This window comes from Botrytis deweyae, assembly GCF_014898535.1.
Source record: "Botrytis deweyae strain B1 chromosome Unknown BDEW_016, whole genome shotgun sequence".
Lineage (NCBI taxonomy): Eukaryota > Fungi > Ascomycota > Leotiomycetes > Helotiales > Sclerotiniaceae > Botrytis > Botrytis deweyae.
Window position 1 is genome coordinate 324,070 of NW_024066223.1, and position 13,545 is coordinate 337,614.

Genomic DNA, 13,545 nt, shown 5'->3' on the forward strand with positions numbered 1-13,545 from the left:
ATCCATCCCATCCCATCCATCCCATCCCATCCCATCAATTTTCTCCACATCAATCTTCTCCACACCTCCACACAAACTCAAGAATCAGGACTCAGCAGTAATAAACCATAAACCACAAATCATAAACCATAAATAAACTTCAAAAAAGAATAAAAGAAATAAAGCAAAAGACTCATTAACGAGCATGAAACATAAAGTAAAAGACACGAAGTATGAAAGCAGAAAGGTAAAGAATGCTCTTATAACACTACACTTGTATCTGCATCTAAAACAACAAGACAATTACCATTCTACAATACCGCAGGTAAGCACGATGACAGAATTTAAATTTGAAACACAAGGGGCGAGTACTACTCTAGTAACGTGGTGTATTTTCATCTAATACGTAGTTATAATCAATATCTTAACCACTACATGAGTACTAACGCGTCACATGTGGACATCGGATGAAACAAACTACTAGTATCTTCAGAAGATTGACGATTAATAGTATCATTAGGTAGGTATCTCTCTACGAGGTCATTACTTCATTACATACTTCTTCCCCATGTCTAGCTCTCCTCTGTTTATAACCATCAGTCCACTCCTTACTCATTAAAGCTACCCCTCTCCTCGCACAAGGAAGAAACAGTCTCCTACTGCTTTTCTCCAATCTCCTGTCTGATAGGAGACTCTTCAATATTATCCACTTTTCCCAAACCCATTTGATTGGTATCCCATCCCTTACTCTCCAGATACTCTCTGAAAGCTGCATCTTCCGTTGTGATAGTATCTTGGCCAATATGTGGTAAACAAAAGAGCGCTAAAGCTGCACTCAAGATACACCCCGAACTCGAGACGTAAAATGGATACTGCGCAGAAGCATTTCCACTGCCACCGGCTGCCTCGATATATGGGAAAACATAAGTACCAACAAAGGCACCAACTTTACCAATAGCGGCTGCAATAGCATAGTATTGTCCTCTAACACCTGTCGCCGAAGTTTTGGACGCGAGGAGTCCAATGTTGTCACCTGGACCGAGTTCACCGAGGGAAAGGAAGATTCCGTACACGACGACAAATGCGGGGACATTCTTGACTTGAGATAAAACTGGGTACAAGCCGGACATGATGAAGCCAACAATACCCTGCAATGTGACTCCTATGGCAAGAGCATAGCGAGGTCCGACCATATCGGAGAAGAAAGAACCGAGAACAGCGCCAGGAATATAGAAGAGATTGATAACGGTATTCCAACCGAAAGATTGAGATAGTGGCGCCGTATCTCCGTAAATGTTGCTGAGAATTTTGGAGGAGTAAATGCCAAACGAGTAGGTTGAGAACTATGGTTATGTGTTAGTGTAAACCAATTTTATGATTTGAATATTCACATACATCGTAGATGAACCAAATCAAGGAAACTATTAATAGCCTAAACCAATAGTACTTAATTACAAGACCATAGGGAATTTTGGCATTTTTCATGCTCTCTCTGTTTATGGATTAGCGAGTTCGAGGAACGTTCAACAGCCATGGCACATACCTTTGAAACTCTTCTGGCTCCTTCAATTTCAATCGAAGATAGAACAAAAGCAATGGTGGGATTACACCAAGTCCAAGTGAGATTCTCCAGGCAGCCCGCAAATGGTCTTCTGTACAAATGACAACCAATAAATATGGAACAAAAGCGCCGATGACAAAACCGAAATCAATCATAACGTTCGTGAAGATGATGAACCATCTGTTTCGGGTACCCTCTTTCAATTCTCCAGAAGCTTCGGAGCAACCGACAGATCCAGCCGGATACTCTCCTCCAATACCGACTCCGACCAGGAAACGATAAGCAGCAAGTGCAGCGAATAGACCCTGTACACTTCCGTGGTATCCATATGAGCCAGCGCCAAGAGCAGCGAAGACGATAAGAATTACCGTGGACAGCGTGAGTGTGTTTGCTCTGCCCCATTTATCACTGGTATAACCAAATATGAGCATACCCGCAACCGTACCAGCAAATGTGATTGCGGAAATGTTTTTCACGGCGGCAGATTTTGTGTATACGTCTCCGTAGATTACTCCGAGCATAGTAGATACTGATCCGATTACCTGTACGCACACATTAGTATGTTTATCATAGCCGAACTTGTGGCTGGAATTAGCATACGTTATTGATGTATCCATCAGAGAACAATCCCGAACCACAGGCCATAGCTGGCCAGAGTTTTTCCCATTTTGTCTTTGGGATATTGGCGAGAGGGTCTTCATGATTCTGCGGACTCGAATTGGAATCGATAGCAAGATCATTGGCATCAGCCGCAGATTTCTTGCTGCGATTAAACATTTTCCTCGAATGATGGTCGCACAAGAACCTCGACTTATATTTTCAACGGGGGATATTGAGGAAGACTGAAGACAAAGTTCTCAAAAACCGGGTAGACAAGGAGTCTTAAATGAACAGAACAATGTGCGAACTTTTGAGTGAAGGATCATGGATATCTACTAGTTAGCTAAACCGAACCCAGCTTTTACCGAAATGTCTGGGGGTCCTAGAATGGGACAGGGTAAGTAATAGGTAATACCGTCGAAATAAAGTTAAGCTTCGTGTGCTAGGGGTGATTAACTTTGAATCTAAAATATGCCTACCGTATTGGCATTTGCATACCTGCTTCGTAGCTGTCGAATAACATCATATTCATTCTTCCGTATTCACTTGCCCCTCAGTAGAAGCAAGTGTAGGGTAACATGCAGATTCTCCTGCAGCAAGCATCTTTTTAGTTGCAGTGAATCCATTCAGATACACTAGCAACAGCAATGCATTTGTCAGACTGCGATACAAGGCTTGCCACTCCATTGAGGTTGAACCTGATGATCCCTTCCAATTTCTCTGATTGCATAGGATTCTAGAGTTCTGCCACCCATCTGTCAAACACAAATCAAATCTGGCAGGTGCTCAGCTCAAGGCTCAAGCAACGCTTTCATCAACCCATCGTGTTGTTGCGATGCAACCAACAAGCAGGCCGTTGAGCTGCATGTGATGAGATTGATACCCACAATACAAATTCGAAGCCGCGATTTATTCACGCCGTATTTGATCTTTTATTTGATGGTGGCTCGAGAGATTGTGACGTTGTGAGCTGGACGAGGAATCAAGCGTCGATACTAGAAACTTCCATCCAATAATCAGTATTTATTTATCCGGTGGTGGGGAAGTGGAGTTTGGATGGAGCACAATGTTCAAAAATGGTTTGAGACATTTCCCCCACCCCTCCATACTTTTTCAAATGGGAAAGTACGGCCGAGGTCTTTGCGATAACATGCATTGTGACTGATAGTCGCAGATAGTCACAGACAATCATAGATGATAACCACGGTAATCTTGGACTTCCATTGATAGATACACACACCAATTTGCAACACACTCGTCATCAACAAACGAGTATATCAACGACTCGACCAGATCATCGTGCCTTCACTTCGTCATGAGTATGTTTTTCCATTACTACCTCGAATATTACCCACAACCTACGTTACAACTTACGTCCGCCAACTTGGCACGTTTTCAAAAAGTTTAAAAGCCGCCGCCATACCGACGGGAAACACATTCTTGTGAGATAATCAAGCTTTTCGCTGTGGAGCTCTCAGCTCAGTCAGCACCGAGATCCAATCATGAAGAGATGATGAAGCACGCCCATTTCCGATGATCAGCAACGCCTATCGGGAAAAATACCCACAGAGCCACACCACATCGGTTTGCCCGATTCTGAAAATGGGGCACACTAAAAACTTCAAAGTCCACCGGTCAACAATCGGATGAATCAAAATGGGTTGAGAAATGCTTGCGAGTTCACTCAACTAACCTGATCCAAGGAGGATCATCCCTAAGTCCGATTTCCTCTATCCACTACTGCTTCCACTACTCGAACATTTGCATGTGCAATATACAGGTTCCTGGATTGGCTACCAACGGCGAAGTCTACCATTTTTCTAATATTTCTCAGAATTGGCAATTTCTGGAGACGTGTTAGCAGATCAAGGATCTCGATTTAGATCTAGTTCCATCCAAACTGTCGGGCAAGAGCTATTATCTTGGCACAGGACCGATATCCGAAGGTCAAAGTTTCGATTGTTATCTCTCACGGCTATCGTAGGATTTGGCCAGTTCCATTGCGTATGCTCGAGGATGTAGTTTAACAAGTTTTGGGAAGTTAGGTATCACTTGTGATTTGCGTCTCCTTCTATCCAATTCCTCAACCATGTGTCGAGAATTGCACACTGCTGTGGCACCGCTTTTTGTGTTATTGATAGATATTGGAGTCTAGTGTATCATGTTTCTATGAAAAGCTTCAGCCCTATCAGCTTTGTGAGATAAGTTTCACGAGCACACCATCTTATGTGTTCACCGAATCAAACACAAGAATATCGAGTTGATCGACGGCTGTACACAGCCGTCTAGATCTAACAACAGTGTTGACTTGAGAGCATAGTTAGCTGGTGATAGCCATGAGAAATTTTCTTTCTTACCGATCATTGTCCATTATTCCTTCAAACTTTAGCCTTGAACTCCTCACCAACCTTCCCGTGACCCTCAAGCATGGCCACCGCTCTCCTCAATGTTGCTTTTGTTTCGTCATAAGTCACCTTTTCCGCCGCCTCATCCCACGAACACCACTTGTATCCCGCAACCTCTTTTTCCTGGAGCTTAATTTCCTTCTCTCCCTCTCCTTTTCCAACTAATGCAAGCCAATACCTAACCTCCTTTCCATTCTTTCTGACTGGGTTTATGTATCTCTCCGAAAAACTTCCATCCCAGTCCTTAGAATCTTGTCCCTCAATCTCCCCTGTGTGTTCAGCTGGTTTGAATCTCAAGACATCCTCAGGCTCAACCTTCAAGGATGTCTCTTCCTCGAGCTCTCGAATGGCAGTATACAATGTCGACGCATCGCCAGGTTCTGCATGACCCTTTGGGAAACACCAAAATGGGGGAACACTCTCCCAAATAGTTTTTTGAAGGATGAGTAGGACTTCAGTATTTTCTGTGCTTGGAACGGGTGGAGGTGTGGAGAGCGTAAGGCCGGGCAGGTAACGGATGGCGTAAATGCCGTAAGAGCGGTCGGTGATCGTTGGAAAGTCTGCCATTTGAAGGATGAAAGATGAATCTTCTTACGGTCCCTCGGAACTGTGCAAATGTCATTAAATATTGATGGCTACGGAGGAGAATAAAACCGTAGAAAAAGAAAATCAAGGTTCGAAGTGAGAGATGATGATGATGATAGCAAGAGTGATACAATGAATCATATAGTCGTAGAACAAAGCAGAATGAAAAGTCTGAAACTTTGACTGCGGATTGCTCATGCTCCCTACATCGAGACAGGGCTAGATGTTCAATTCTGCCTGAAAGGGCGAATGACAGCAGAGCCGTTCTGTCTTCTTACCTCTTCTTCTCTTAGCATCGAAGCACAGTAACTTCAACGCGCAAAACAAAAAAGCCTAGCTAAGGTTGTTATTGCCCAACATAATGCCTCAAGTAAATTATCCCAAAGCCGTGCAAACGAAGGAAGCAAATAAATTTGAGCATTTGGAATCGCAACTTCAATAGAGCCTTGCTGCTACTAAACAACAATTTCTAAAATAATGTACATCCAAAAAAATTACAAGACTCACGATCTTTGTTGTAGAAATGATTAATGCTGCAAAAATTCTGATTTCCACTGAAACAGTTCAGGAATGAATACAATATAAAATATGCCGTATCATGTGCTCACGCTAACGGCTCGCGGACCAATACACCAAAGTTCGCGTCCCCAGATTTCATGCGACCAAGCGCGTCTCCCCACCACATCATAATTAAAACCCACCTTCGACGACAAATATACATCAGCACCAATATCTAATACCATGTCCGTCCGCAGACGACTCCAAACAGGCGCTGAGCGCCATGGCTCACAATCATCTCCTGCACCAGGCAGATCCCGCCCCTCTAATCCAAACGGATCAATTCCCTTCCCAGAATATACTCCACCAACATGTCCCCTCTCGGCCGATGCACAACGAGCCATTTCCAATGTTCGTACTCTTCACAATAGCGCTAAGCTCAAGAAACATCTAATTCAAGCGATCAAAAATATCACAGACACCACTGTCGCCAATAACGATAGGATCTGGGAGCGCAAAAGACAAGTAGAGAAAAATGCGCGGAAGAGACAGAGGGATGGACAAGAGGATGAGGAGATTCCGGCGGATCATAAAGATTTGGAAATTCATACGAAACATTTGGCGAAAAAAGTTAAAATTTGGACGGAGCAGGCGGAGTTGGCGATGCGGGTCTTGATTGATAAGGGTGATGAGGTGGAGAGGAATGATCTGGTCGTTAGGGATGTTTGTGGTAAATTGGCTGAGGCTAATCCAGCTCCTCCAATGCGAAGGACTAGGGGTCAAGAAGATGAAGAGGAAGTGAAGCAAGATGGAGTGGCCATAAGTGCAGTGGAGTTGCTGGATCAAATCAAGGAGGAGTATAGGTCAAAATATGAGGCGGAAAGTATGACAAAAAGGTATATTGTCCTTGTATCTGTGCTCTCATAAAGTTTAGAGTCAAATATGCGGGCCAAGACTAATTAATTCTCCCACAGATACGCCTCCCATAACGACTACAAGAGCTTCAAGCGTGTAGTCCACGACTCCCTTCATCCAGATGGAGACCTACCCCTCCCCAAAGAATCCACATGGTTCCCCTCGGACCGCTCCCACCCATCTACTCAAGCCAACGGACAAGCCGAAGAAGAGTCTTCCGATGACGAGATTGTTATTGAACGAGTCGTCAAAGATCTCAAATGTCCACTCACATTTGCAATTTTTCGCTTCCCATACACCAATAACAAGTGCAATCACAGTTTCGAGAAAGAAGCAATCATCGAATATCATGGGAAAAACGCAACAAATCAGGCTGGACAAAGAGTGGTTAAGTGTCCGGCGATTGGGTGTGAGAATTTAATTGCCATGAAAGATATGTATGATGATCAATTGTTGTTGAGACAGGTTAAGAGGGCGACGCAGAGAGACAGAAGTGAGGATAGCGATGATGAGGATGACGCTCCGAGAGGAACGCAAAGGAATAGACCTGAGGAGTTGGATGATGAAAGTACATTTTTGGATGTAGATGACGAAGAGAGGCGGCGAAGTGTGAAGAGGGAGAACATGAGTAGTAGGCCTCCACCTACTTTAACGCAAGTTAGTACGGATGGCGAAGATGAAGATGAAGATGAAGAGGATGAATGAGAGATTTATGAGTGTTTTGCGGACGGGCTGGATGATATACAATCTCATGAGTTTATGATGTAGCTATATATATTAATGTTGAGAATTGGTCTCCCACCAACATAGTTGCTTTTTACTTTTCCCCACGGCTAGGACAGGCCAAGGGTAGGTAATGAATGATAGTACATTCATCAACTCCATCCTCCCTCCAACTTATACATCATAAACCTTGAACATCTCTCACATCCAAATCAATCGATCACCCCCTCCGTATACAACAACAACAAACAAACAAACAAACAACAAACAAACAAACAATAAATAAATAAATAAATAAATAAATAAATAAATAAATAAATAAATAAATAAATAAATAAATAAATAAATAAATAAATAAATAAATAAATAAATAAATAAATAAATAAATAAATAAATAAATAAATAAATAAATAAATAAATAAATAAATAAATAAATAAATAAATAAATAAATAAATAAATAAATAAATAAATAAATAAATACAACGCGTATCCCAAACAAGATTTCCCTCCCCGAAAGCATATATCCATTCCATTCCAAACCATCCATCCCTCCCTCCCCCCCTTCCTCCCTCCCCCCCTTCCCCCCTCCCAAAACATCAAATACCTACTAGATACCTACACTATAAACCTCCCACTCACCCCCTCCCCCCCCTCGAAAAACACATCATCCACCCACCCACCTATCTCTATCCACAAAACTCCCCGAATACCTCAAATAACAACCGAATATAAGATTACATATGAAACTTCGAAAATTACCTAGTTAATCACACCAACAACTTAAAAAAAAAACATAAAAGAGTAGAGAGATAGATACAAACCTCTATCATCTCAAGGCCCAAACTACCATGTAATCTCCACATTTGACTGACTCTACCACTCCTATCTTTTCAAAGATTTGGCTTGGTCAGAATGTACGCAGTGTTTGCTGGCTTGTGAGATATCTTGAGCTTGGGTTGAGACATTCGAGGGTCGTGTTTGAGAGTTTTCTTATAGAGCTGGGATTCAAGTTTTGGAGCAGTGGTTCCATATAAATAGCATTAAAGATGATGCAATCCCATCACCTTGGCAAAACATTCCACATCCTTCATGGAATACCGACAGAATCACCGAGACACGCATATTCTCCATGAGGTCTCCTCGCACCAGTCAATTCAACGTCATGTTACATCGTGTCATAATATACCAAAGATTTTACATAATTAATTTTATTTGACTATGAAACAAGAATGCTAGTATTTTCCTCACCAATCTGAAACCTCAATATCAATACTGACTGATTGACAGTCTTCTGCAAAGAGGAAAAAAGGAAATAACGAAATTGTATCAGAAAGAAAACCATAGAGCCTGCCCGATCATATTATCCACGTCTCCTATTGATTCCCGCCCGCCATATCATTCATAAAACTATCCGCCAAATTCATATCAACTATGAGAAAGAAAGCCGTATCTCATGTTGAGAAAACGTAATGCTCAGTGCCCAAATAATCCTACAAAAAGAAACTCGTGTGTATGTCTGTGGCCAAATAATTAAAACAAAAGACAGTAATGTAAACGGCAAAGGTACAAAGATACGAAAAGCCAATCCTAGCATAAGTGGGTTCAAATCATCAGATGCAAGTCCAGGTATTTTGATATCGAGTGCTAACGAACCATTAATACAAGAAAGTGCATGTTTGATACAACATGGTCTCCAATATCTGTTGAACTCCATGAAAAACATGGTAAGCAGACGAGAAAACTACGATTGTAGCATGAATTGTGAACATGAGATTCTAGAGTGGATGACAAAATGTCACAAAGTCACATCATTGAAGTTCTGCTTGACGTCGCTTGATAGATGTATGGCGGGCAATTTCTTTTAGGCAATCAAGATAGTCCTCGTTTCCTAAATGCTCTGGAGAGCGATGGAAAGATTGACCACGACCGATACGCGAACGGTTTTCTGGCGTGCTTGGACTAGCAATACTCCGGGGCGATGTGACCGCTGAGGATTTATTGGTACATGTCATGTTGACCATAGCAGGAGCCAGAGATGCTGCTGCCGAGCCGCGATTTTGGAGAGGAACAATACCTTGAGCATTAGCCGAAGAAACATGGGCAGGTGCAGCAATGGCTGAATGAGTTGCAGGCTGAAGGTTCAGCAAGTTCTTCAAAATTTGGTTCTTTTGTACAGCACTACAAATAATCAGTAAGAGTTGAAAGTTTGAGGAAACAGGTTTTACGCACCTGCTTGTAGTTCTGATCAGTTCAACGAAACTAGATTTACTCTTTGGAGAACCATCTTGAGCTGACGGAGTGACGATCAAGTTCTCCTTCTCATTACAAGACTGAGTACTTGTCGAAGTACGATGATCTTCACGTCGGGTCCAAGATCCAATACTCTTATCATCATCTACATCATCCCCGTTCATATATGTTGGTGTAACGGTACCTGGTCTGCCTCTGATTGGGGAGTTGGACGCAAAAATGCCACCCAAATGTTCAGATGTGTGTAATCGAACACTAGAAGCCTCTTCAATCTTGTAAGATGGTACGGCTTGTGGAGAACCCGATGCGAAAATCTCCCCTAGGTCTTGAAGAGTCAATGACTCGGTACCAGTTGATATTGTGTCTTGCTTAGATGCTTCTGCATGCAGGTCGTTCAATGGAGATGCACTGCGCAAGTCTCCAACCTTTTTGGAATTGATGGCAGAGGTAGTTGAGTCTTTTTTAGCCTGGTAGGAGTCTGGGGCATCTGGTTCATTTGAGTTAAAAATAATACCAAGATCTCTTTGTGTTAAGGACGGAGTACTAGCAGGTCTTGTGACTCGTTTCGGTGTCGATTCACGAGGTTCATCCGAAGAAAAGATAATAGCCAGATCTTCAGATGTATAGTGACGATCAAGAGAATGACTTGTAGTTTGAGTGGAGTAATGAGTGGGTGTTGATGCAAATCGATCCTCCAACTCAGAAGTCACATCAAGATCGCCACGAGTTGACGAGCCTATACCGGCGGAGTTCGTAGCCTGCTCAGTGCAAGGGCTGTGTAAGGCTACATGCATATCATGTTGAGGTCCCTGAAGTACTGCAGACTTCTTGCCTGAGCTTATTTTCTCCTCAGGGGTCTCAGCAAAGACATCGGAGAGAATCTTGAGTCCTTCAGCATCAGCAGAGATAGCACGTGGTGTTTTGACAACTTCGGGAGACGGATCTCCGTGAGAGCTGCTAGTAAACTCATTGGCAAGAGATTTGGTAGTCAAACTGAATGGTGGAATTGATCTGCCAGCTCTTGGTCGTGTGTCCAGAGCATTATGACTAGCAGAATTTCGTTCTGGACTGGACCATGGTGATGCATATTTTGTCACACCTGAATCAGTTGTTTCGTTGAGAAATATCGATTGACATTTGTTGAGATAATCTTCCGTAGTGAATGTGGTTTGATTGTTATTGTTACCATGGACAGGTGAAGTTTGTGCGGATGTCTGTCTACCAGTATCAAATCTTGGGGCTTGACGAGTAGAACCGTGATTTGAAATATTGCTTGCCAAATTGCCAAAGTACTCTTTTTGGGCAATGAATCTCTCTGGGTCATAGCTTTGAGTATTTACTCGAGCGTATGGTTGGAGGCCTGTATTATGTGAATTCATACCAGGGACATAAGACATCTGCGCCATCTGCGAAACGGAGTTAGGGTGCGTCTCAGCTCTCTGGAAACTTGGCAAGGATGCTGCATGTGTTTGCAATTGAAGTACAGGCATCGTCTGCGATCTTGGCATGCTGATCATGCTTGAGCCAGCAGCAGAGTCCTCCCAACGTGTCTGACAGTTACCCATGAGCCGAGCCAATCTTTGAGCAGTGTTTTCCGGCGTTGCTGGTGGTGATGTTTGACCTCCCGGACGAGGATCTGTCACTCTCGCAAATTCATCCCATTCAGCAGCACTAAGATCTGTACGACAGCCACGGGGTTGGAATGGTGGAGCCATTGCTGCTGTAGCAGGCAATCGTGAGCCAGATCCAAGTTTAGTAGTGGAAGCTCGCGGAATGGTTGGAGAATCAACACTTCGCGTGGTTGACGAATTTGCATAAGCGACGGAAGGTTCCTGACTGCGTAAGGTGGTGCTTGGACTAGAGCTGACAATGACTGGACTTCGAATATCATTTTTGTTAGATAAATTATCAAGTGAGCTTCCCGCATCGACCGAGGTTTGAGATTTTGCCTGTTCAGTTTGGCCGCTGCCTGATTGATTGCGCTCAGATTGAAGTAAGCTCGTCATTCTCGCAATCTCTCCCATAAGAACCTGACGTTGATTTGCCCAGTAAGGAACTGATTGTAGCGATTGACGGGATATGTGATCTTCAAGCATCATGAGATGGTCTCGATGTTGTTGAAGAGTCTGATCGGTGGAGGTCGATTGGAGTGGTAGCATCGGTGCCATCGGAGTTTGCTGAGTGTGAGCTTGTTGTGGCATCATCGAGAAAAATTGTCCATTAGGATGTTGCATCATAGGTACCGGAAAATTTCCTGGAGATATTGGAAATGGAATGGGGCCAAGCATTGGGTGTGGCATATGGTGTCCTGGAGGGCCGCCTAGCATAGGAGGACCAAATGGTGGGTTTCCCACCAAGCCGGAAGGAAATCCGCTGGGAGGTTGAGGAAACCCTGTGGTGGGGAAACACAACTGGTTATTGACCATCATGTATGGACGATTCGGGTCAAATTGACCAGGATGAGAGACTCTAACTGGTTGCAAAGAGCTATTAGTGCTATCGTTACTATTGGCGCTTTGATGAAGAGGCTGTGTGTGGCCTGGGTGACTAAATGTTTGGCCCGGCATATTTGGTGCACCTTGGTGAAAATAGCCATAAGGTGGTAGGAAAGAGCCAGGAAAGACAGGATGAAATCCTGGAGGGCCTTGAGCTCCAACAGGAATTAAAGATGCTTGAGCGTCCCCAGCAATACCATTTGAAGCTCGGCTGTGATCAATTTGTTCAGTCTCGTTGGTTTGCTGGAGAGACTCGGATGTATGCTTATTGCCAATTGGCTCAAACGACGGTGGTGCCATTGCTCTAGTGTTTGGAACTATGCGACCACCAGCAGTAACTCTTACGTGTGTTGGAGAAACAACGGCTCTATAGAATCTTCTAAAGTTCTCGGCCTGATGCAAAGCTACGCTAGTTGGCGCAGAATGTGGTTGGATTTGATTGTCAAATGTGCGGCGTGACTCCGAATTGGTATTTTGACGTAAACACCAACTACCTTGACTGCGCATTGATTGAGATGAAGAAGATGATGATTCTCCACGGCGCGTTGTAACTTCAGGACGTGTATACTTGTATTGTTTCGAGAGGATTGTAGTCAAACAAGTGTAAGTGTGGGGGTTGTGGAATGCTTGCTCAGGAAGAGTGAATATAGCAGCTGCAGACGTCGTTTCATTAGTAATTGTCAAATGGCGACTCAAGGAAGATCAGGATAATACTAACCAATATCAGGGTGCTTGTTTATGTTGTCGATCACACAAGAAACAAATGGAAGGGATCTCTTCAGATCAAGCAATTGATCAATTGTGTAGCGGTGTGCCTTCATGCTTGTATCTTCAAGAAAAGACATTGCGGAAAGTCGATGAATTGAATTGCCAAACACCACGTTTGACGCCGTCTCTCAGCTATATCTTGTGATTTGCGACAAGAGTGAGAATGAACCGAAGTTTTGATCTTGAGAGCTTTTACTCGCTTGTGGTTATTCTTAAACAATTGAAGTTGTTCAGCGAAAGGTATCGCAGAATGAGGTTGATTGGAAGTCAAGAGGAGGGTGGAATCCTGTCGCAAAAAAAGAATTGAAGATTGAGTTGTTGGTTTTTTCTCTTGAATACCTGATACCTATCCTTTCAAGATGGCTCGCTAAAAAATCAAAGATAGTAGTCAGTGATTGAATATTTTCAAGTGAATGCGTGGAAAAATGGGCATGTGCAATGTCAAAACAAATCTGCCAACGTGAGGAAAGGTGGGGTAGACAACCAACATCCTCGAGGATAGTTTATTGGAAGCTGGGGATGACTGCTTGATCAGATTGTCATGGTAATGGTTGTCATCCAAAAGTCATGATATGCTCTTCTCTGATCTCGAATATCATTTCATCCATCTCATTCTCTGGACAGCTTCACAGGAGTCAATGTTGATGGGATGGTATGCAACTTACTGGTATAGCAGAAGTGAGTCAAATTGTTATCAGAAACACAAAAGTTTGAAAAGGGCGAAAACCAAACATTTATTTTGCAAGTCTGGATAGTGGGAGACAG

The 13,545-nt window shown here is 43.2% G+C and overlaps 4 protein-coding genes across 4 annotated transcripts; 1 reads left to right on the plus strand and 3 right to left on the minus strand.

The window, feature by feature from the left end:
• Window positions 1–635: 635 nt before the first annotated feature.
• Window positions 636–2,317, minus strand: EAE98_007100 (uncharacterized protein; the record flags this gene model as incomplete). The annotated part of the gene is made up of 4 exons (XM_038954723.1): window positions 636–1,322; window positions 1,375–1,471; window positions 1,523–2,082; window positions 2,141–2,317. The coding sequence occupies 4 exons, from the start codon at window positions 2,315–2,317 to the stop codon at window positions 636–638; spliced, it is 1,521 nt and encodes a 506-aa protein (XP_038808865.1).
• Window positions 2,318–4,518: 2,201 nt separating this feature from the next.
• On the minus strand, window positions 4,519–5,112 carry EAE98_007101 (uncharacterized protein; the record flags this gene model as incomplete). The annotated part of the gene is made up of 1 exon (XM_038954724.1): window positions 4,519–5,112. One exon carries the CDS (start codon window positions 5,110–5,112, stop codon window positions 4,519–4,521), a length of 594 nt encoding a protein of 197 aa, XP_038808866.1.
• Window positions 5,113–5,871: 759 nt separating this feature from the next.
• EAE98_007102 (uncharacterized protein) lies at window positions 5,872–7,248 on the plus strand (the record flags this gene model as incomplete). Its single annotated transcript, XM_038954725.1, has 2 exons — window positions 5,872–6,524; window positions 6,603–7,248. The coding sequence occupies 2 exons, from the start codon at window positions 5,872–5,874 to the stop codon at window positions 7,246–7,248; spliced, it is 1,299 nt and encodes a 432-aa protein (XP_038808867.1).
• Window positions 7,249–9,075: 1,827 nt separating this feature from the next.
• EAE98_007103 (uncharacterized protein) lies at window positions 9,076–12,857 on the minus strand (the record flags this gene model as incomplete). The annotated part of the gene is made up of 3 exons (XM_038954726.1): window positions 9,076–9,445; window positions 9,497–12,665; window positions 12,731–12,857. 3 exons carry the CDS (start codon window positions 12,855–12,857, stop codon window positions 9,076–9,078), a joined length of 3,666 nt encoding a protein of 1,221 aa, XP_038808868.1.
• Window positions 12,858–13,545: the final 688 nt, after the last annotated feature.